General features: G+C 45.8%; 2 protein-coding genes across 6 annotated transcripts in view; one reads left to right on the top strand and one right to left on the bottom strand.

Moving 5' to 3' along the window:
- The window catches only part of TTC37 (tetratricopeptide repeat domain 37), a 79,682-nt gene extending 61,908 nt beyond the window's left edge, over nucleotides 1–17,774 (bottom strand). The window contains exons 1-5 of one of the 5 annotated variants that reach the window (XM_029063424.1): nucleotides 17,715–17,774; nucleotides 13,008–13,089; nucleotides 9,100–9,236; nucleotides 7,381–7,471; nucleotides 1,781–1,924 (exon numbers count right to left, since the gene is read on the bottom strand). In XM_029063424.1, the coding sequence (XP_028919257.1) occupies nucleotides 1,781–1,924; nucleotides 7,381–7,470 (234 nt within the window). In that variant the 5' untranslated portion in view covers nucleotide 7,471; nucleotides 9,100–9,236; nucleotides 13,008–13,089; nucleotides 17,715–17,774. The other 4 variants (XM_029063430.1, XM_029063445.1, XM_029063439.2 and 1 more) reach the window with 4 other exon arrangements.
- Nucleotides 17,775–18,011: 237 nt separating this feature from the next.
- The window catches only part of ARSK (arylsulfatase family member K), a 31,921-nt gene continuing 27,582 nt past the window's right edge, over nucleotides 18,012–22,350 (top strand). The window contains exon 1 of the mRNA XM_029072436.2: nucleotides 18,012–18,155. Coding sequence (XP_028928269.1) covers nucleotides 18,012–18,155 — 144 coding nt within the window. The remainder of the gene's footprint in view (nucleotides 18,156–22,350) is intronic.

Below are 22,350 nucleotides of genomic sequence, written 5' to 3'. Positions count from 1 at the left end.
AGCCGGGATTCGAACCCTTGACCTCTGACTCCCAAACCCAGGCTCTTTCCACTGAGCCACGCTGCTTCCCAATCATCAATCAATCACACTTTATAAAGGAACCAGTGCAGCCTACAGGAAAAAAACATAGGATCAGGAGTCAGGAGACTCACATTCAAATCCCAGTTCCCCTAGCTTGTTGGTGTGACCTTGGACAAGTCACTTATCCTGTCTGGGCCACAGTTCCCTCATCTGTAAAATGGGGACAAAATAGATGGAGAACCCCGGTGGCACTGGAATTATGCCTGAATCACCCCAGGGTTTAGCACAGAGTAAATGCCATAATTAAATTCTAGCAAAACATCAAGGCTTCATAAATGCAACAGCATTAGACATCTGAATCCACATTTTCCTAGGGAAACTAAATGAGTGAACCGTCTCTCCCACTCTACTGCCCAAATCTTACTTACCTACTCCTATTGGCAAGACTCATTCTCCCTCACTGTCATTTGGATCCCATCACCCCCTTTCCAGAGGTCTAAAAAGATTCCCCAATTTCCTCTTGTCTCTCAACGAAAATGAAAGCTTCACATCTAGGCCCTCCACTACTCAATCTTGCTTTACTTTAACACCCTTATCTCTGGTCAAACAGGGCTTGTGTTGTCTCCAGTTTAGCAAATCTTTATTTTCCAGATGTAAAAATCTCTGATCCACCATCACCTGTGCTATTTCCCCAGCCTAGCGTTCCCTCCTATGTCCGTGGACCAGTGGAAAGAACATAGAACTGGGAGTCAGGAGACCAAAGCTCTGAACCCAGCTCCACCACTTGTCTTCTGTGTAACCTTCCTTGGATAGGTCACTTAGCTTTGCTGTGCCTCAGCTTCCTCATCTGCAAAATGGAGATGATACTTCTCCCTCCCCCTTTAAGCTGTGACCCCCATGTGAGACAGGGACCGGATCTAATCTGACTGTACTGTACCACCCCAGTACTTAGCAGAATTTTTGCCAGATAGTATGTGCTTAATTACTACTAAACCATGTGAATATATGGACATAGAATGTATTAAGCCCTTACCATGTGCCAGGCACTGTACTAAGTGCTGGGCTAGATACAAGCTAATCAGGTTGGACCCAATCTGTGCTCCAAATGGGTCTAAAAATCTTAATCCCCATTTTACATTGAGGAAACTGAGGCCCAAAAAGTGCTGAGAAGCAGCATGGCCTGATGGATGGAGCATGGGCCTGGAAGTCAGAAGGCCCTGGGTCCTAGTCCCAGCTCCACCCCATGCCTGCTGTGTGACCTTGGACAAGTCACTTCACTTCTCTGTGCCTCAATCACCTCATCTTTAAAATGGGGATTAAGACTGTGCGTCCCATGTGGACATGAACTGGGCTCACACCGATTACCGTATAATCTCCCCAGCACTTAGAACAGCGTCTGGCACACAATAAGCACTTAACAAATACCAAATTTTTTTAAAAAAATGAAGTGACTTGCCCAAGACCACACGGGAGGCAATCGGCAGAGCTGGATTTAGATCTCAAGTCCTCTGACTCCCAAGTCTGCGCTCTATCCACTAGGCCACGCTGCTTCTCAGCAACTTATACCTAACCTCGACACACTTTCATTCGTTCCTTCCATCGTATTTATTGAGCGCTTACAGTGTGCAGAGCACTCTACTAAGATTTAGGGGCCAAGCCTAGGTTTAGATGCATATTTTAGAGGTTCGGTTACTGTTATCTTGAGGTTGAAACAAGACATGACGTTCAGCTCAGACCAACGTTAGGAGTTCATCCTTACCTGCCAGGCCAGCAGCTGGTCGGGTTCAAGTTCAGCAGCTTTCTTGTAGGCCCCCTGGGCCTGATCGGGTTGCTCTAACTCTGCGGCAGCCACTCCAATAAACACCCAAGCATTGTAATTGTTTTTCTCTTGTTTCAGTACCGCCTGCTCAGAGAAAGGAAACGGGTTCATTTAAGTTATGCCCAACCCCAAAAAATGAGCGAAGTCCCCATCCCTCTCAGTAGAAAACCCCTTGACACTGTACTAAATGTCCCTGTCAGATTCAGCATAACTCAACAGCTACTGGTCTCTGCCCTGTGTCTGATCTGATCGTCTTCTATCTTCCCCAGTGCTGGGCACATAATAGGGCACTTAATAAACACCATAGCCTCCCTGCTCCCAACCTCCTTCCTTCTATCTGCCCCTCCCTACCTCTCCAATTTTCCAACCCACGGTTCGGGATTCCCTTCTCCCACTGGCCTCCCTCCCTACCCCTCGTGCTCCTGGCTGTCCTGCTCACAGAAAGTGACTGTTTTCAAGGGCCAGGAGGGTGGATGACCAGCCAGTAACCAACTGAGGTCTACCTTCTTGCTCAAGCTGCTTCAGAGAGGATGCAGATGTGTGTGGGCCCTGAGCTATTTTCATTCAGCACATCATAAAAACGCAGGTCAAGTCCTGTGTTAAAGAAGCTTTGGGCACCACCCAATCATCTCCTGTCTCCCGACTGTGGCAGCCTGGCCCAGAATGAAGGCCTCAAATCCCTCCAAAACTTCAAACCTCATGTTCAGGATTGGAGAAGCAAAAGCTCTTGGGAACGGGGAATCAAAGTCCCTCTTCAATCAGTGATATTTACTGAGCACTTACTATTAATTCATTCGTATATACTGAGCGCTTGCTGTGTGCAGAGAACTGAACTAAGCGTGTGGGAGAGTACAACAATAAACAGACATATTCCTGGCATTTCCTGCTCACAGAGATCTTACAGTCTTGGGTGGGGTGGGGGGGGACAGACATTAATATAAATTACAGATATGTACATAAATGCTGTGGGGGATCGGGGGGGGGGGGGGGAAGAACAAAGGGACCAAGACAGGGTGACATAGAAGGGAATGGGAGAAGAAGAAAGGGGCGGCAGCGGGCTTAATCAGGGAAAGCCTCCTGGAGGAGATGTGCCTTCAATAAGAGTTCGAAGTGGGGGGAAAGTAATTTTCTGTTGGCTTTGAGAAGGGAGGGCATTCCAGGCCAGAGGCAGGAGGGGGGTGAGGGGCCAACGGGAAGATGGGCGAGATCGAGGCAAAGAGAGGTTAGCAGTAGAAGAGCAAAGTGTGAGGGCTGGGTGGTAGAAGGAGAGTAGCGAGGTGAGAGGTAGGAGAGGGCAAGGTGATGGAGTGTTTTAAAGCCAATGGTGAGGAGCTTTTACTATGAGTGGAGCACTGCATTAAATGCTTGGGACAGTACATATAACAGAATTAGCAGGCATATTCCCTGTCAATAATGAGTTTACAGTCTAGAGACGGGTTTACAGTCTAAACAGTCTCTCCCTGTACAAGCGACTCAAGCAGAAGCCAAGTAACCAGTGGGACAATAGTTGTGAGGTGTTCATGCTCAAGGACTTATATACAAATGTTTTGCGGACGAGTAGGATTTATTGAGTGCTTACTGTGGGTAGATTAGTGTACTAAATGCTTGAGAGAGTACAGTGCAATTCTTGAAGAAGCCCAGCTAATATCAATCAATTCATGGTATTTACTGAACACTTACTGTGTGCAGAGCACAATGTTAGTGCTTGGGAAAGTACAGTACAAGTCGGTAGACACAATCCCTACCCACAACGAGCTTACAGGTTGGAGAGGGAAGGAGACATTAAAATAAATTACAGAGCGGTGAAATAGCGTGCAAGGATATGAACATAAGTGCTGTGGGGCTGAGGGTGGGGTGAATATTAAGGGCCTATAGGATGGAGTGAATATCAAGTACTTAGGGGGTACAGATCTAGGTGCATAGGCGGGCTAGTAGGGGAGATGAGGGCATCTGGGCAGAGATGGGATTTTAAAACGGTTTTGAAGGTGGGAAGAGTGGTGGTCTGTCGGATATGAAGGAGGAGGGAGTTCCAGGCCAGTGGGAGGATGTGGGTGAGGGATTGGCAGCGAGATAGATGAAATTGAAGTAGAGAAAGCAGATTGCTACTAGAGGAGATAACTGCGTGGACTGAATTTGTAGTGGGATATCAGCGAGGAAAGGTAAGAGGGGGAGAGCTGATTGGGAGCTTCGAATAGTAAGGAGTCTCTGTTTGATGTGGAGGTGGATGGGACTGGAGGATTTTGAGGAATGGGGAGATGTGGACAGAATGGGTTTTTTTGGCTTTTTTTAGGAAAATGATTGGGTAACAGAGCAAAGTATGGGCTGGAGAGGACAGCTGTCCTGTGCAAACCAGCTGTTGGCTGTAAAGAGAGCTTGGGTTCCAGAGTGACCTAATCATAATAATAATAATAATAATAATAACTGTGGTATTTATTACACATTTACTCTGTGCCAGACACTGTACTAAAGACTGGGGTAGAAACAAGATAATTGGGTTGGACACAGTCCCTGACTCAAATCAGGCTCCTGGTCTCAATCCTCATTTTACAGATGACAAAACTGAGGCACAGAGAAGTTAAATTACTTGTCCAAGGTCACATAGCAGAAGAGTGGCAGAGCCAGGATTAGAACCCAGGTCCTTCTGATGCCCAGGCCCATGCTCTATCCACTAAGCCACAATGCTTCTCTAAGATTTGAGAAAGAACAGTGTCACTTATGAAACACCATAACACCAGTACTCAGGTGGGTGTCTTGGACAGCCGGGAAGACCGCAGCAATAAAGCTCTGGGCATCAGTGCCTTCAAGGAGTTAAACTTATTCCTTTGGGCAGTGGCATTATAGAAGAGCACTTTTGAAACAAGGTTTGTAAGCAATAAACTTCAAGTTACAGCTCAAGACAGTGCTTTGCACCGAGAAAACATTCAGTAAATACAATTGGTCAGAGTTAATATTCAAGTATCTTCATTCAGACAAAATAAAGCAATCAATCAATTATATTTGTTGAGCGCTAACTGTGTGCAGAGCGCTGCACTAAGCGATTGGGAGAGTACAATAAAACAGAGTTGGTAGATAGGTTCCCTGCTCACAACGAGTTTACAGACTGGAGAGCCAGACTGAAATCATGGCTTTCACAATCTTGCTAAAGTGAAAATACAACAGCTTCAAAAACCAGCAAGAGGAAGTACCTTTAGGATACACCTGTGTCCAGCCTGATTAACCTCTATCTGCGGCAGCATTTCGAAGAGTGCTTGACCCATAATAAGCATTTAAATACAATAATAATAGGTAAAGTGTATTTAATCGAATCAGGGATTTAAATGTTCCCAGGGAATCAGTGAAATGCTTACATGCTGGGCACTGGTTTTATGACTTGAATTCTTTCTGACTGTAAGATCCTTGTATGCTAAGATCATGTCTACCAACTTTGTTGCACTGTTCTCTCTCCCAGGTGCTTGGCACAGTGCTCTGCAAAGTGCTCTCCGCCGTGCTACGGAAGCAGTACGGTGTAGTGGATAGAGCACACACTTGGTAGTCAGGATAATAATGATGGTATTTTTTAAGCACTACGTACCAAGGACTGTTCTAAGTGCTGGGATAGATACAAGGTTATCAGGTTGTTCCACGTGGAGCTCATAGTCTTAATCCCCATTTTACAGATAAGGTAACTGAGGCATAGAGAAGTTAAGTGACTTGCCCAAGGTCATCCAACAGATAAGTGGTGGAGCTGTAATTAGATCCATTGTGGCTTAGTGGAAAGGGCACGGGCTTGGGAGTCAGAGGTTGTGAGTTCTAATCCTGGATCCGCCACTTTATCAGCTGTGTGCCTTTGGGCAAATCACTTAACTTTTCGGTGCCTCAGTTACCTCATCTGTGAAAAGTGGGGGTTAAGAGTGTGAGCCCAATGTGGGACAGGGATTGTGTCCAACCTGATTAACCTGTATCTACCCCAGTGCTGAGAAGAGTGCCTGGCACATGGTAAGCACTTAGCAAGTACCATAATTATTACTAAGCACTACATAATTTCCAAAGGTGGATGGAATTGCCGTTACTGCTCATTTAAGGTTGCAACAAAATGACAATTTGAGAATACTTTCCGAAACTAGAACTGAGAAAGGACCAGTCATCTGAAACACCCACACCATTGTTTAGTTATGTACTTTCAATCAGTCAATGGTATGCATTGAGCACTTACTATGTGCAAAGCACTGGACTAAGCACCTGGGAATGTGCAATACAACAGAGTTGGTAGACACATTCCCTGTCCACCTGTCTTGGAGATCTAAGACCGTGGGTTACATTACCTTTGCAGAGTTAAACATATCACTTTGAGCAGTGTGATTATGGAAGGGATTTTTTTTTCCATTTCTAAACAGTAGTAATACTAATAATGGAATTTACTGAGAGCCCTTTTGGTGTAGTTCATTAATTGCTTGGGCAGTTTGGAATGATACTAAGTGGAAGAGAAAAACATAAAACTGTTTACAACAGTCAAAACAAACTGAACAAACATGCATAAATGCTTAAGAGGGTGTAAAGAGGTTCATAAGTGTGATGTAGCCAGTAAACTTCCAGTTATTCACTGCTCAAAGCTGTTACAGTGAAATACCTGCTTTCTCATTCAATCGTACTTATTGAGCATTTACTGTACGCAGAGCACGTACTAAGCGCTTGGTATGTACAATTCGGCAACAGATAGACAATCCCTGCCCAACAACTGGCTTACAGTCTGCTTAGTTTCATTTTCTCTGTTTGTTCTGTCTGCCTACTTCTAAGTTCACCTGCTTTTGCAAACACATCTTGTTAGCATGAAAGATCCATTCTCCCTATTTCAAAAAGCATGTAAATTCAGGTCCAGGGGACGATGAGCTGAATGTAGCTGGGGTAAAGTACAATATTAATGCTGTATGTGCTGACATCACCTTAGTCTCAAGCAATCACCCAGATCTGAACATTAATTCCTTTAAAAGCACAGGAGAATCAAACTCAAAATAGCCTTTTGAGACAAGCCGGTACAGGTCTCAAACCTTTTGGGGGGAGACGAGATCTTGATGTCCACGGTCGGACTTCCTCACCTGTCTGAGAAGCCCCCATCCCAGGTTGGGGAGGACTAAAAGCAAAATAACCTTTTCCACTGGACTCTGAGGATGCAAAGGAGGAGGGGACTTATGGATTTCAAAGAATCCCCTGTGTGCCACACCTAGTTCAGAAATAAGATCCGGGCATATCCCAAAAAAATCTGATACCTGAAATTTCAATTTTCAAGAATGTGTAGTGTTTGCTCTAAATGGGTTCAAGTAAATGTCTGCTTTTTATTATATACTAAAGAAAATGATTTTATTTTTCTTTACATGATTATACCAGAATAACATCACATTTAAATTGAAGTATAGTATGCACTGATTATTAACATAAATTCCTTAATTAAGAATATGTGATTGGTGTAACTTTTCAATCCTGTTCTTTTTTTCCCCCAGTTCAGGAGTATCCTTAGCAAACATACATATAATTTCATTTTGGCGAAATAAAAAATGATGGATTACCTTGCAGTGTTTTAAAGCTTCTTTATATTCCTTATTTCTTATTGCATCTCTGGCACTTTTCAATGCTGTCTTCACTTCCTTACTTGACATTCTGTTAACAAAAAGAACATATATGCTACTTTTTCGATCATCTTCAGAATCCTGTATTCTTGTTCTAATCATTTTCCCTCTCATCTTTAGTCCTAAGATTCTTAAAAACGAATGTCAATTTTTTAGCTTCACTGCTCCTTGGGGAGAAATCTTATAGGCGAAGGCAGAGATTTATAAATGCTGGCTTTCTGAAGGGGTTAGGCAAGCAGGAATCACCTCATTATTACGGCTTAAACTATTCAAGACATCAAGAAATGAACTGAAATAGAATTTCCTTGATAAACTGTGAGGAATACATTTCTCTAACCAGCTCGTCCTAGGTAGCCTCTATAGTTTTCTGTGAAAGGAAGAGGAACTGAAAGGCAGAACAAATGAAAACTATAAATAAAATGTGAAGTCCTCAGTGACAAGGATGATGTACACGACATACAGAAAGGTAGGAAGAGGAGCCTTAATTTCTAAAATTTCCTGTTGGACTAATGCCATGCATTGTAAAATGGATACACAGTATCATTCCTACTGCTAATTTTCAAACTAGACAGACACCACCATAAAAAAATAAATATGAAGAACAGCGTGCCCTAGTGGAAAGAGCACGGGCCTGGGAGTCAGAGGACCTGGGTTCTAATCCCAGTTCTGCCTCTTGCCTACCGAAACTGTGACCCTGGACAAGTCACTTCACTTCTTTGTAAAATGGGGAAAAGATGTCTGTTCTCCCACCTACTTACACTGTGAGCTCTAAGAGGGCAGGGTTTGAGGTCCAACTTGATTAACCTAAATCTAACCCAGTGCTTAGAACAATGTGTGACACACAGGTTGTGCTTCACACATGTAATAAATAATAATAATAATCAGCTAAAGGGCATTGTGTCAACATCTCCCCAAGAGGGTGATTTTCTGATTTTTGCTTCCTCTAGTCCCCATTCCTTGTTGGGTGGGAAAACCAAGTCAAGAAGAAAAGAGGATTATTTCAAGCATTTAATGGAAAACAGTTCCAAGCCCATGACTCCGCTAAAGTCTCCTCCTACTATAACTGCTCATCCCTTCTGTTCCCGATTAAAGCCTGGGAATGGTAGGAATGAGAAATAAAGCCAGAACGGCTTGCTTTTAAGGCGCAAGATGGAAGGGGAACAGGTGAAGCAGAATTAGCTCGCTGTGAGCAGGAAATGTGTCTGTTAATTGTTATTCTGTACTCTCCCAAGCGCTTAATACAGTCTTTGCACACAGTGATTGCCCGATAATTATGACTGAATGAATAAGAAAAATCAGGAAAGAAGGAGCAGAAATGCATTAAAAAAAGAGGTTTCTGCTATTTAACTAATGGAATAAAGGCATCTTTCCCCTTTCCCTCCGAATGGTATACTTAGCATGGCATCCTAGCTGACTGGGAAGTACAGAAAGACGAATTAACGCATTCTCTGTTTGCAAGGAGCTAACATTCCTAACTCCCTGTGCTCAACCCTGCTATCGCCTAACACAGGAGGAGACAGACCCAGCCTCAGAACCAATAGTTCCACCCGAGCTCTAGCAGTTAGGCAGGCAACGGGCTTTTGGCATGGCGGCCATAAAAAAAATACAGAAAAGAAATAACTTGTAGGACTGTTTCTGGACCGTTATTTGTTCCCTTACCTGCCAATTTGATTGGATCAAGTTTCTAAATACGGATTTCAGAGGGCTCTTTGTGTGGCCACGTCTACTGACTTTGTTTGGATGGGTAAACAGATCTTAGTGCACTCTCTGCTTGAAGTCTTTCCCGGTTGAAGTTCCTGCAAATTCAGAAGACAAATTGTTTTTGTTTCAAGTGAATTTCTGGCCCAAGTCAACCACCTTGGGACAGCTCCCATGAAAACACCTCTCTATCCTTCAGGACCAAGTTGCCATTTTTCAGACTTCTCAGTTATTTTATTCTGATGCTCCTCACCTGGAATGAGATCTCTCACGGCAGATATCCCCACCCTGAGAATGCACGCCGTAGTTACTTCGGCTGAAAATGAGCTCTGCAGGGAAGAAAATTTCATGGACACTTTTTTTTTTTAAATGGCATCTGTTAAGTGCTTACTCTGTGCCATACACTAAGCACTGGGGTAAATCCAAGCTCATCAGGTTGGACACAGTCCCTGTCCCACATAATAATAATAATTAGTAAGTTTTGGTATTTGTTAAGTGCTTACTATAGGCCAAGCACTGTTCTAAGTGTTGGGGAGGATACAAGGTAATCAGGTTGTCCTACTTGGGGCTCACAGTCTCAATCCCCATTTTCCAAATGAAGTGACTGAGGCACAGAGCAGTGAAGTGACTTACCCAAGATCACAGAGCAGACAACTGACAGAGCCAGAATTGGAACCCAGGTCCTTCTGCCTCTGAGGCCCTTACTCTATCCATTAGGCCGTGCTGCTTCTCACTGTGCTGTGCCCCCCGGCCAACCCACTGGCTCCTGGCCCTCGTGCCCCAAAAGAAATATGACCGGCAGGAACACGAGAGTGTGGGTGGCACTAGAATCAAATCCTTCCCACAGATTCTTAGTCCTGAAGTGTCAGGTGCATTATTTCCAGTGGGAGACTCCATTATCATTTGACACATTGCTATGGCTCGGGTTCGAGAATGACGCTAACAAAAAATTTTATGCATGTGTGACTCACACCACCATTCCTTCCACATCATATCCTTGCTCCATTATGGGGTTCATTTCTTTCTTCCATCGGCTGTCACGATGTTCCTGAAGCCTTTGATCTTAGGGCAGTCCCCCATTTCAGATTCCTGTACACCAAGCTGATCTATCTCCTACAGTTGCCTCTGAGCTGCCCACTTCTATGTAGCATTTGTTTAGTTGTTAAACCCTTACTATGTGCTTCACACTGTACTAAGCGCTGGGGTAGATACAAGATAATCAGAGCTCACGGTCTAAGTTGAAACCCCATTTTGCTGATGAAGGAACTGAGGCACAGAGAAATTAAGTGACTTGCCCCAGGTCACACAGCAAACATGTAACCATGTTTAAACTGTTATTTAGACTGTGAGCCCGTTATTCGGCAGGGATTGTCTCTATCTGTTGCCAAACTGTACATTCCAAGAGCTTAGTACAGTGCTCTGCACATAATAAGCGCTCAATAAATACTATTGAATGAATGTGGCAGGGCAGGGATAAGAACCCAGATCCTCTAACTCTCAGGCTTATGCTCTTTCCACAGGGCCACGCTGCTTTTCACTGCATATTCATTCACTCAATCGTATTTATTGAGTGCTTACTGTGTGCAGAGCACTGTACTAAGCGCTTGGAATGTACAATTTGGCAACAGATAGAGATGATCCCTGCTCAAATTCTAAAAGATGGGCTCAAAGTCTCTCCCGACTTCAAAACTTTTTTGAAGACATCTCCTCCAATAACTCTTCCCTGACCAAGCCCTCCTCTCCTCTTCTCCCACTCCTTTCTGCACCGTTTACTTGCTCCTTCATTCATCCTCCTTCTCATCCCCATGGCACAAATGTATACATCTGTATAGATCTGCGATTTCACTATTTATCTATGCATTTATATTAACGTCGGTCTCCCCCTCTAGACTGTGAGCTCGTTGTGGGCAGGAATGGGTATGTTTGTTGTTATACTGTACTGTCTCAAGCACTTAGTATGGTACTTTGCATACAGTTAGCACTCAATAAATATAATTGCATTGCCATACCACTTGAGGCTTTCCTGCATTTTGTCTATGAAGTATTTCTTCAATCCACCTTATTGATAACTATCCTTCACCCTTAAACAGTTGTCCAAGAAGCCTACTGTCAAATATCCCTTCCTGAGAAACCGTGCTACGAAGAGCACTGTCTCAGGACTGGCGGATGGGCTACTTTCCGGGATCTCATGGACTGTGATCACGCCCTGCCATCTGATGCGACGTACTGCCCGGGGGAGGCATCACTGGAAGCCACATGTGATGTCCGTGGAAGACCAGCTCCCGCGACAGTAAGACCAGACATTATAATTCACACTTTGGATTGCTCTGAATCCCGGTGACTTCATTTAATAGTATTTATTTATTGAGCACTTACTATGTGCAGAGCACTGTACTAAGCGCTTGGAATGAACAAGTCGGCAACAGATAGAGACAGTCCCTGCCGTTTGACGGGCTTACGGTCTAATCGGGGGAGACGGACAGGCGAGAACGATGGCGATAAATAGAGTCGAGGGGAAGAACATCTCGTAAAAACAACGGCAACTAAATAGAATCGAGGCGATGTACAATTCATTAAAATAAATAGGGTAAAGAAGATATATACAGTCGAGCAGACGAGTACAGTGCTGAGGGGACGGGAAGGGAGAGGGGGAGGAGCAGAGGGAAATGGGGGGAAAAGAGGGTTGAGCTGCGGAGAGGTGAAGGGGGGGTGGTAGAGGGAGTAGAGGGAGAAGGGGAGCTCAGTCTGGGAAGGCCTCTTGGAGGAGGTGAGTTTTAAGTAGGGTTTCGAAGAGGGGAAGAGAATCAGTTTGGCGGAGGTGAGGAGGGAGGGCGTTCCGGGACTGCGGGAGGACGCGGCCCGGGGGTCGACGGCGGGACGGGCGAGACCGAGGGACGGCGAGGAGGTGGGAGGCGGAGGAACGGAGCGTGCGGCGTGGGCGGTAGAAAGAGAGAAGGGAGGAGAGGTAGGAAGGGGCAAGGTGATGTAGAGCCTCGAAGCCTAGAGTGAGGAGTTTTTGTTTGGAGCGGAGGTTGATAGGCAACCACTGGAGCTGTTTAAGAAGGGGAGTGACATGGCACCGCTCTCTCAGTACACGTCATGATTCACTTTTCTACCTCAAATGATTCTTTCGAGAACACTTCAGATGAATGTTCTGAGTGACTTCAACGAGTAAGGCCACTAAGTCCCTTTAGACTGTAAAGCTCGCTGTGGGCAGTGAATGTGTCTACCAACTCTGTTATATCACATTCTCCCAAGTGCTTAGTATATTGCTCATATGATCGTTTGGTTGAAGTTCTGCTTTAAGTATATCGGCCAACAAAAAGATTACACGTTCAGTGACTGAGCCATGCTTCAGGCAACTTGAGCAGCTGTATCCTTTATTGGGAAATTCCGAACAGTCTTCAGGGCGAGTTTCTTCTTTTGCAAACATAGATGACTAATAATAATTGTGGTATTTGTTAAGCATTTACTATGTGCCGAGCACTATGACCAGCACTGGGAAAGCCAGAACATACTCAGATCAGATGCGGTCCCTGTAGCACATGAAGACCGCAGGACAAGTACTTAATCCTCATTTTACAGATGAGGAAACTGAGGAACAGAGCTTTAAAATGACAAAGTCACATTCAGCAGCAAGTGGCAGAGCCAGAATTAGAGCCTACGTCTCCTGACTCCCAGGCCTGTACTCTTTCCACTGGGCCACAAAGGTAAAACTGTACCAGAAGGCAATCTAACAGCCAAAAAAAAAAAAAAAAGAGGGCATCTCTGAATGTCAAAACAGAATATTACACCCAGAAACAGAGGTGCAATGTGATTTTCTGTTTTTAAATCATTCTGCCAAAAGGGGCAAACATAGCCATCATTACCTGACTCAGGACCCTCCTCTTAGTCCACGATCAGTATCCTTGTCTGGACTAAATTTCAGATTGACCCTCTTCCATGGTTCACCTGAATTACGAAAAGCAACCACACGTTAAAGATTTAAATCACAATGATCTGATGAGAGTGACATCCAAAACAATTCCAACATTCTTGGGTAAATCTGGCACAAAATGAAGTCTAGAGGATTTTAAAAGAAAACTCCATTCAAGCCATTACTTCGAACAGCAAAGCAATTTCGAATCTGCATGTTTTCTATGTTTATCCCCTTTCTTGTTGGATGAAGCTACAGCAAATATCAGCACTCCAATATACTGCCTAGCGTTCCACAGGCGCATAAGGGAAAGAAAATAATACAGAGGCAACATTCTAGAGACTCAATGTACATAACATGAATAATGGGAACCAAGAATAGAAACTCAGAAAATTACTAGAACAATTTTAGGCCAATTACTCTATTTTGTTTTATAACTAAGACACTCCTGGCCCTGGCCTACTATGACTGTCGCTTACGACTCAGTGTAGATTCTTCGGATTCTATCTGCTTTCACAAACTTTCAATCCCATGGAATATTGTTTTAAAATTAGGGTTGAATCCTGCACCCTCAAATCCAAGATAATGAAATTTTGTTAGTCCCTTAAGTGCTCTCTTAGCATCTTTTCCAGCTCTACTAAAGATGTCCTGCTGACACCTCAAAATAACGTGTCCCCAACAGGACACTTCATCTTCCTACTCAATCCCTCTCCTCCCTGCTCTCGACTTTCCCATCACCGAGGCAACACATTATTAATCTTCCCTTTCTCACAAGCCCGTAAGTTTGGCATTCTCCTCGATTCGTCTCACTCATTCGCCCCACGTATTCACAATCCTGTTGGTTCCATCTTCACAACACCTCTAGAATTTGCCCTTTCCTGTCTATCCCAACTGTAATCACACTGTTCCAATTACATGGATGAATCACACGAATTGAATGAATGAATGTCGATCGATTCCTGCCTCGACCTCCTCATCAGCCTCCTCTCTGACCTCCCGGCCTCGGGCCTCCAGCCTCTCTTCAAGCCATGCTTCACTCTGCTGCCTCGATCGTTTTTCTAGAGAATTGTTCGCAAAAAGCCTCCGGTGGTTGTCCATCCATTTCTGCATCAAGCGGAAACTCCTCACCATCAGCTTTAAAACATTCAATCAGCTCTCTCCGTACCTACCTTCACTCCTCTCACAGTACAACCCAGCTTGCACACTTCGCTCCTCTAATACCAGCCTCCTCACTGTGCCTTGATCTCATCTCCCACTGCCGACTCCACGTTCATGCCCTCCCTCCTGACCAGAAATCCCACGCCATTCATAACCGACAAACCACCACTCTCTACGTCTTCAAAGCCCTTCCTAAATCATATCTCCTCCAGGAAACCTCTCATCGTCCCGCCTACCCTTCCTCCCCTCTACATCACCTGTGCGCTTGGCTCCAGACCTCCAGAGCACTATGATATATATCCCACCCCACGCTCAATAATACAGCTTGAATGGAGATCTGTCTTATTCTGTACACTCTCTTTGGCCCCTAGATGCCAAAGCAGTGTGCTACAGTCTTGTGGGTGTTCAATAAATTAGCATTAAGGGTCTAATCAAGAACTTACTCCTGAAATGAAAATAGGCTTGTTGAGGTACTGGGAAAGGTGGAGTGACACCTTGAATAAATTATAAGAAGAGCGGTAAAGTTAGGGCTAGGGAAAAGTTAGAAGCGTTAGAGTATAATAATAATAATTAATAATTTGGTATTTGCTAAATACCAAAGCAGCGTGGCTCAGTGGAAAGAGCACGGGCTTTGGAGTCAGGGCTTATGAGTTCGAATCCCAGCTCTGCCACTTGTCCGCTGTGTGACTGTGGGCAAGTCACTTAACTTCTCTGTGCCTCAGTTCCCTCATCTGTAAAATGGGGATTAAGACTGTGAGCCCCACGTGGGACAACCTGATTCCCCTGTATCTACCCCAGCACTTAGAACAGTGCTCTGCACATAGTAAGCGCTTAACAAATGCCAACATTAATTAAACACCACTTGCCAGGCACTATACTAAGTGCTGGGGTGGATACAAAGCAAATTGGACACAGTCCCTGTCCCTTCTGAGGTTCACAGTCTCAGCCCCCATTTTGCAGATAATTTAGGCCCAGAGAAGTGAGGTGACTTGCCCGAGGTCACACAGCAGGCAAGTGGCGGGGCAAGGATTAAAACCCATGACCTTCTGATTCCCTGGTCTGCGCTCTATCCACTGGGCTATGCCATATATAGCTAAGATTGTGGGCGAGACAGCAACCATCACTCTTTCACCAGCTTCACAGCACTTATGCCCATATCTGTAATTTATTTATAGTAATGTCTGCCTCCCCCGCTGGACTGTAAGCTTGTCGCGGGCAGGTAATTTGTCCGGTAGTTATATTGTTGTTCGTACTCCGGCATGTGTTTAGTATGGTGCTCTGCACTGAGCAAGAACTCAATAAATATAATCAATTGATTGTTCCAGAAATCATTTTGGGCTGGAAAGACAATTTGCTTGATCAAGCGTGGCAGTGCTTAAGCTTTTCCTTACAAATCTGTGGCAATGGGATGCTTGAGAAGAAGAGTTTAGAATACGAGGGCAGCAGGGAAAAAGTCAGAGAAACAGTCAGAGAAGCAGCGTGGCTCAGTGGAAACAGCACGGGTTTAGGAGTCAGAGGTCATAGAGAAGCAGCGTGGCTCAGTGGAAAGAGCCCGGGCTTGGGAGTCAGAGGTCATGGGTTCAACTCCCTGCTCTGCCACTTGTCAGCTGTGTGACTGTGGGCAAGTTACTTAACTTCTCTGTGCCTCAGTTACCTCATCTGTAAAATGGGGATTAACTGTGAGCCTCACGTGGGGCGACCTGATTACCTTGGATCTACCCTAGCGCTTAGAACAGTGCTCTGCACATAGTAAGCGCTTAACAAATACCAACATTATTATTAATCCCGGCTCCGTCGCCTGTCAGCTGGGTGACTTTGGGCAAGTCATTTAACTTCTCGGTGCCTCACTGACCTCTGTAGAGAACCAGCGTGGCTCAGTGGAAAGAGCCCGGGCTTGGTAGTCAGAGATCGTGGATTCTAATCCCGCCTCCTCCATTTGCCAGCTGTGTGACTTTGGGCAAGTCACTTCACTTCTCTGGGCCTCAGTTCCCTCATCTGTAAAACGGGGATTAAGACTGTGAGCCCCATGTGGGACAAACTGTTCACCTTGTAACCCCCAGCGCTTAGAACAGTGCTTGGCACATAGAAACGCTTAATAGTAATAATGTTGGCATTTGTTAAGCGCTTACTATGTGCAGAGCACTGTTCGTTCTAAGCGCTGGGGAATCAGGTTGTCTCACGTGAGACTCACAGTTAATCCCCATTTTACAGATGAGGTAAGTGAGGCACAGAGAAGTTAAGTGACCTGCCCATAGTCACACAGCTGACAAGTGGCAGAGCCGGAATTCGAACCCACCTTTGACTCCCAAGGCCGGGCTCTTTCCACGCTGCTTAACAAATACCACCACTTTTTTTTTTTTATTTTAAAATGGGGATGAAGACTGTGAGCCTCACGTGGGACAACCTGATTGTCCCGTATTCATTCAATCGTCATTCATTCATTCATTCAATAGCATTTATTGCGCGCTTACTATGTGCACAGCACTGTACTAAGCGCTTGGAATGGACAAATCCGTAACAGATAGAGACAGTCCCTGCCCTTTGACGGGTTTACAGTCTAATCGGGGGAGACGGACAGACAAGAGCAATAGCAACAAATAGAATCAAGGGGATGTACATCTCATTAGCAAAATAAATAGGGTAATAAAAATATACGCAAATAAGCAGAGGAGTGCAGTGCGGAGGGGAAGGGAGGGGGCTTAACAGTGTTGGTATTTGTTAAGCGCTTACTATGTGCCGAGCACTGTTCTAAGCGCTGGGGTAGACACAGGGGAATCAGGTTGCCCCACGTGGGGCTCACAGTCTCCATCCCCATTTTCCAGATGAGGTCACTGAGGCACCGAGAAGCGAAGTGACTTGCCCACAGTCACCCAGCTGCCAAGTGCAGCGTGGCTCAGTGGCAAGAGCCCGGGCTCGGGAGTCAGAGGTCATGGGTTCGAATCCCGGATCTGCCACTTGGCAGCTGTGTGACCTTGGGCAAGTCACTTAACTTCTCTGTGCCTCAGTTACCTCATCTGTAAAATGGGGATTAACTGTGAGCCTCACGTGGGGCAACCCTATGACCCTGTATCTCCCCCAGCGCTTAGAACAGTGCTCTGCACATAGTGAGCGCTTAACAAATACCAACATTATTATTAAGTGGCCGAGCCGGGATTCGAACCCATGACCTCTGCCTCCCAAGCCCGGGCTCTTTCCACTGAGCCATAAAGGGAGGTCTTTATAGAGCGCTGACTACGTGCACAAGCCCGGCGCTTAGATCAGTGCTCAGCACATAGTAAGCGCTTAACAAATGCCAACATTATTATTAAATACTAATTTATTATTAGAGTTGACACACCTCCAGGCGCCAACTCATCACCTCCCCGCTCCCGGCCTCCTCTAGCCGGGGCTTCCCCCCCGGCTCCAGACTTACGCCTGGGGGATGGAGGAGGAAGAGGCGTCGATCCCGAATGTCGATCCCGAATCCCGATCCCGAATCCCGGCCCAGCTAGACCCAGCTCACCTGCACCAACCGGTCCTGCCCCGCTGCAACCTCAGCACCCCCTCCCCGCCCCCCACCAGTGCGCATGCGCCTCCACCACCAGTGCGCATGCGCCTGCCCTCCGGGCGCCTCAACCCCGCCCCTCTCCCGCCCACGTGACCGCGGCCCCCCCGGAAAGCGGCGCTCCCATTGGGCGGAGCCTCCCGGGGGCCGCTGGGAGTTGTAGTTCCGCCGCCAAGGAGGGCACGGGGGCCAGGCGTCGAGGCCGGAAGGGAGGGAGGGCGGACGGGCCGCTGGGGCGGAGGGGAAGGGGCCGCCATGCTGCTGCTGCTGCCGCCGGTGTTGGTGCTGGCGGCCGCCCAGGCCGCTGCCGCGGCCCCGCGGACCAACGGCCGGAGGGGAGGGCCCCGGGCCGGGAGCGCCCCGGCCCCCAACGTGGTGCTGGTCACGTGCGACTCCTTGGTAAGTGCGCCGCCCCCGAGGATGCCGGGAGCCGGCCGCGCCTTGCCCAACTTTTCACTCATTCATTCATTCATTCATTCATTCATTCAATAGTATTTATTGAGCGCTTACTATGTGCAGAGCACGGGACTGAGCGCTTGGAATGTATTGTTTTTACGAGATGTTCTTCCCCTTGACTCTGTTTATCGCCATTGTTCTTGTCTGTCCGTTCCCCCCGATTAGACCGTAAGCCCGTCAAAGGGCAGGGACCGTCTCTATCTGTTGCCGACTTGTTCATTCCAAGCGCTTAGTACAGTGCTCTGCACCTAGTAAGCGCTCAATAAATACTATTGAATGAATGAATGAATAAATCGGTAACAGAGACAGTCCCTGCCCTTTGACGGGCTTACAGTCTAAATGGGGGAGGCAGACAGAAACAATAGAAATAAATAGAATCAAGGGGGTTGAATACCTCATTAAAACAATAGCAAATAAATAGAATCAAGGGGTTGAACATCTCATTAAAACAACGGCAAATAAATAGAATCAAGGGGTTGAACATCTCATTAAAACAATAGCAAATAAATAGAATCAAGGGGTTGAACATCTCATTAAAACAATAGCAAATAAATAGAATCAAGGCGATGTACATCTCATTAACAAAATAAATAGGGTGATGAAAATATATACAGTTGAGCGGACGAGCACAGTGCCGAGGGGGAGGGGAAGGGAGAGGGGGAGGAGCAGAGGGAAAGGGGGGAAGAGAGGGCTTAGATGAGGGGAGGTGAAGGGGGGTAGAGGGGGAGCAGAGAGAAAAGGGGAAGCTCAGTGTGGGAAGGCCTCTTGGAGGAGGTGAGCTCTAAGTAGGGTTTTGAAGAGGTGAGAGAATTAGTTTTGAGCTTTTGAGCGGCCTCGGGGGCTGCCCAGGGAGGGTGACGCTTAGGCCTCTCCCCTTCCTCCCCCTTCCCTAAACTCCTTATTAATAAGAATAAAGCAGCCCGACTTAGTGGAAAGAGCCCGGGCTGGGGAGTCAGGGGTCGTGGGTTCCAATCCCAGCTGTGTGATTCTATTTATTTTGTTAATGAGATGTCCGTCACCTTGATTCTATTTGTTGCTATTGTTTTCATGAGATGTACATCCCCTTGATTCCACTAATTGCTGTTGTTTTCATGAGATGTACATCCCCTTGATTCTATTTATTGCTATTGTTTTCATGAGATGTACATCCCCATGATTCTATTTATTGCTGTTGTTTCAATGAGCTGTACATCCCTTGATTATGTTTATTGCTATTGTTTTCATGAGATGTACATCCCCTTTATTCTATTTATTGCTATTGTTTTAATGAGATATACATCCCCTTGATTCTATTTATTGCTGTTGTTTTTGTCCCTCTGTCTCCCCCGATTAGACTGTAAACCCATCAATGGGCAGGGACTGTCTCTATCTGTTACCGATTCGTACATTCCAAGCGCTTAGTACAGTGCTTTGCACATAGTAAGCGTGCAATAAATACTATTGAATGAATGAATGACTTTGGGCAGCTTTTCTTCTCTGGGCCTCGGTGACCTCATCTGTCATACGGGGAGGAAGAGTGTGAGCCCCACTGGGATAACCTGATCACCTTCTATCGCTCTCCAGCACTTACAGCAGCGCTTTGCACATAGTAAGTGCCTAACAATTACCACCATTAGGGAAGCAGCGTGGCTCAGTGGAAAGACCCTCGGCTTGGGTGTCAGGGGTGGTGGGTTTCAATCCCAGCTGTGTGGTTCTACTTATTGCTATTGTTTTTGTCCCTCTGTCTCCCCCGATTAGAGTGTAAGCCCGTCAGTGGGCAGGGACTGTCTCTATCTGTTACCGATTTGTCTATTCCAAGCGCTTAGTCCAGTGCTCTGCACATAGTAAGCCCTCAATAAATACTATTGAATGAATGAATGACTTTGGGCAGCCTCACTTCTCTGGGCCTCGGTGACCTCCCCTCTCAAACGGGGAGGAAGAGTGTGAGCCCACCTGGGCTAACCTGATCACCTTCTATCCCTCTCCAGCGCTTAGAACAGTGCATTGTGTATAGTAAGCACCTAACAAATACCACCATTAGGGAAGCAGCATGTCTCAATGGAAAGAGCACCGGCTTGGGAGTCGAGGTCATGGGTTCGGAGGCCGGCCCTGCCACTTGTCAGCTGTGAGACTCTGGGCAAGTCACTTCACTTCTCTGGGCCTCAGCTCATCTGTAAAATGGGGATTAAGACTGTGAGCTTCACATGGGACAACCTGATTACCCTATATCTACCCCAGCGCTTAGAACAGTGCTGTGCACATAGTAAGCCTTTAACAAATACCAACATTATTATTGTCAGCTGTGGGACTTTGGGCAAGTCACTAAACTTCTCTATGCCTCAGTGACCTCATCTATAAAATGGGGATGAAGACTGTGAGCCTCACCAGGGACAACGTGATAACCTTGTATCTCCCCCAGCGCTTAGAACAGTGCTTGACACATAGTAAGCATTTAACAGATACCGTTGTTATTTGTTAAGCACTTACTATGTGCCAAGCACTGTTCTAAGCACTGGGGGAGATACAAGCTAATCAGGTTTCCCACGTAGGGCCCACGGTGTTAAGCCCCATTTTCCAGAGGAGGTAATTGAGGCAAAGAGAAGTGAAGTGACTTCTTAATTTCTTCTAACTTAAGTGATGTTAAGTGGCCAAAGTCACAGAGCTGAAAGTGGCAGAGTTGGGATTAGAATCCACAACCTCAGACTCCTAAGCCTGTGCTCTTTCCACTAAACCATGCTTAAACTCAAAGTGCTAAACTCCAAGCAGGATTACACCGAACCAGCAAGGTTTAGGCGAAAGACCCTGGGAGTCGGAGGACCTGGGTTCTAATACCGGCTCTAATGATAATAATAGTAATAATAATAATGGTATTTGGTAAGCGCTTACTATGTGCCACTCAGTGTTCTATAAAGTAGGGTGTAGAGACAAGGTAATTGGGTCATCTAGCCCAGTTGGGGCTCACAGTCTTAAGCCCCATTTTACAGATGAGATAACTGAGGCACAGAGAAGTGAAGTGACTTGCCCAAGGTCACATAGACAAGTGGCGGAGTCAGGATTAGAACCCACACCCTCTGACTCCTGAGCCTGTTCTCTTGCCACTAGACCATGCTGCCATTTGTCTGCTGTGGGATTTTAGGCAAATTACATCCCTTCTCTGTTTCCCAGTTAACTCATCTGCAGAATGGGGTTCACTGCCTGTTCTCCCTCCTGTGTACCCCAGTGCTTAGTACAGCACATAGGAAGCACTTAACAAATACCATAATTGTCATCACTATTACTATTATCATTACTAAGATCTTTTGAGTTTTGTCGTTATCGATTAGGTGACAGCATCTTTGAATTACTAGTGTGAGCTCATCTCTAGATTGTGAGCTCATTGTGGGCAGGGAATGTGTCTGATGTTATAATGGTCTCTCCCGAGCGCTTAGTACAGTGTTTGCACACAGTAAGCATTCAATAAATACGATCGATCGATTTATTGAAATTGATTCTGCTATTGAACTGACGAAGTTTCAGACATCCGCAGGGACACGTCACGTTGGGCAATTCACTTTTCATTACTGCGCAAGCACTTTTTTTATATATTGATAATATCCTTGTCATTTTAAGCATCTCCCAGTGAAATTTTTGAAACATTAATTGCTGATCCTGCCCCACAGCAACTTAATTCAGTTTGTCAAATAAATAAAGCACTCTTTAGCTTTGTTTTTCTCTCTTTTTTTTGTCATTTGTTAAGCGCTTACTATGTGTCAGGCATTGTACTAAGCACTAGAGTAGATACAAGCAAATCATGTCCCACATGGGATTCACGGTCATATTCCCCCTTCTACAAATGAGGTAACTGAGGCACGCAGTGATAAGGTCACACAGCAGATAAGTGGCAGAGTCAGGATTAGAACCCAGTTCCTACTGGTTCCCAGGCCCGTGCTCTATCCACTAGGCCATGCTGCTTCTCATCGTTGTCGTAAATATATCAGATTCATCTTAACTTATATTTTGACTTTCAGAGTCTTCCTAGAACCTATTACCATGGGAAGGAGTATGAAATACTCTTTTCTTAAACAATGTTTGGTCTGTCCAGATTAACCAAAGTGGAGGATCATTCATTTATTGAGTGCTTCTTGGGTGCAGAGCACTGTACTAACCACTCGGTAGAGTA

Source organism: Ornithorhynchus anatinus, chromosome 1, assembly GCF_004115215.2.
Source record: "Ornithorhynchus anatinus isolate Pmale09 chromosome 1, mOrnAna1.pri.v4, whole genome shotgun sequence".
NCBI lineage: Eukaryota > Metazoa > Chordata > Mammalia > Monotremata > Ornithorhynchidae > Ornithorhynchus > Ornithorhynchus anatinus.
Note: the sequence above shows the minus strand (reverse complement) of the source record. Positions and strands in the feature narration are given on the sequence as shown.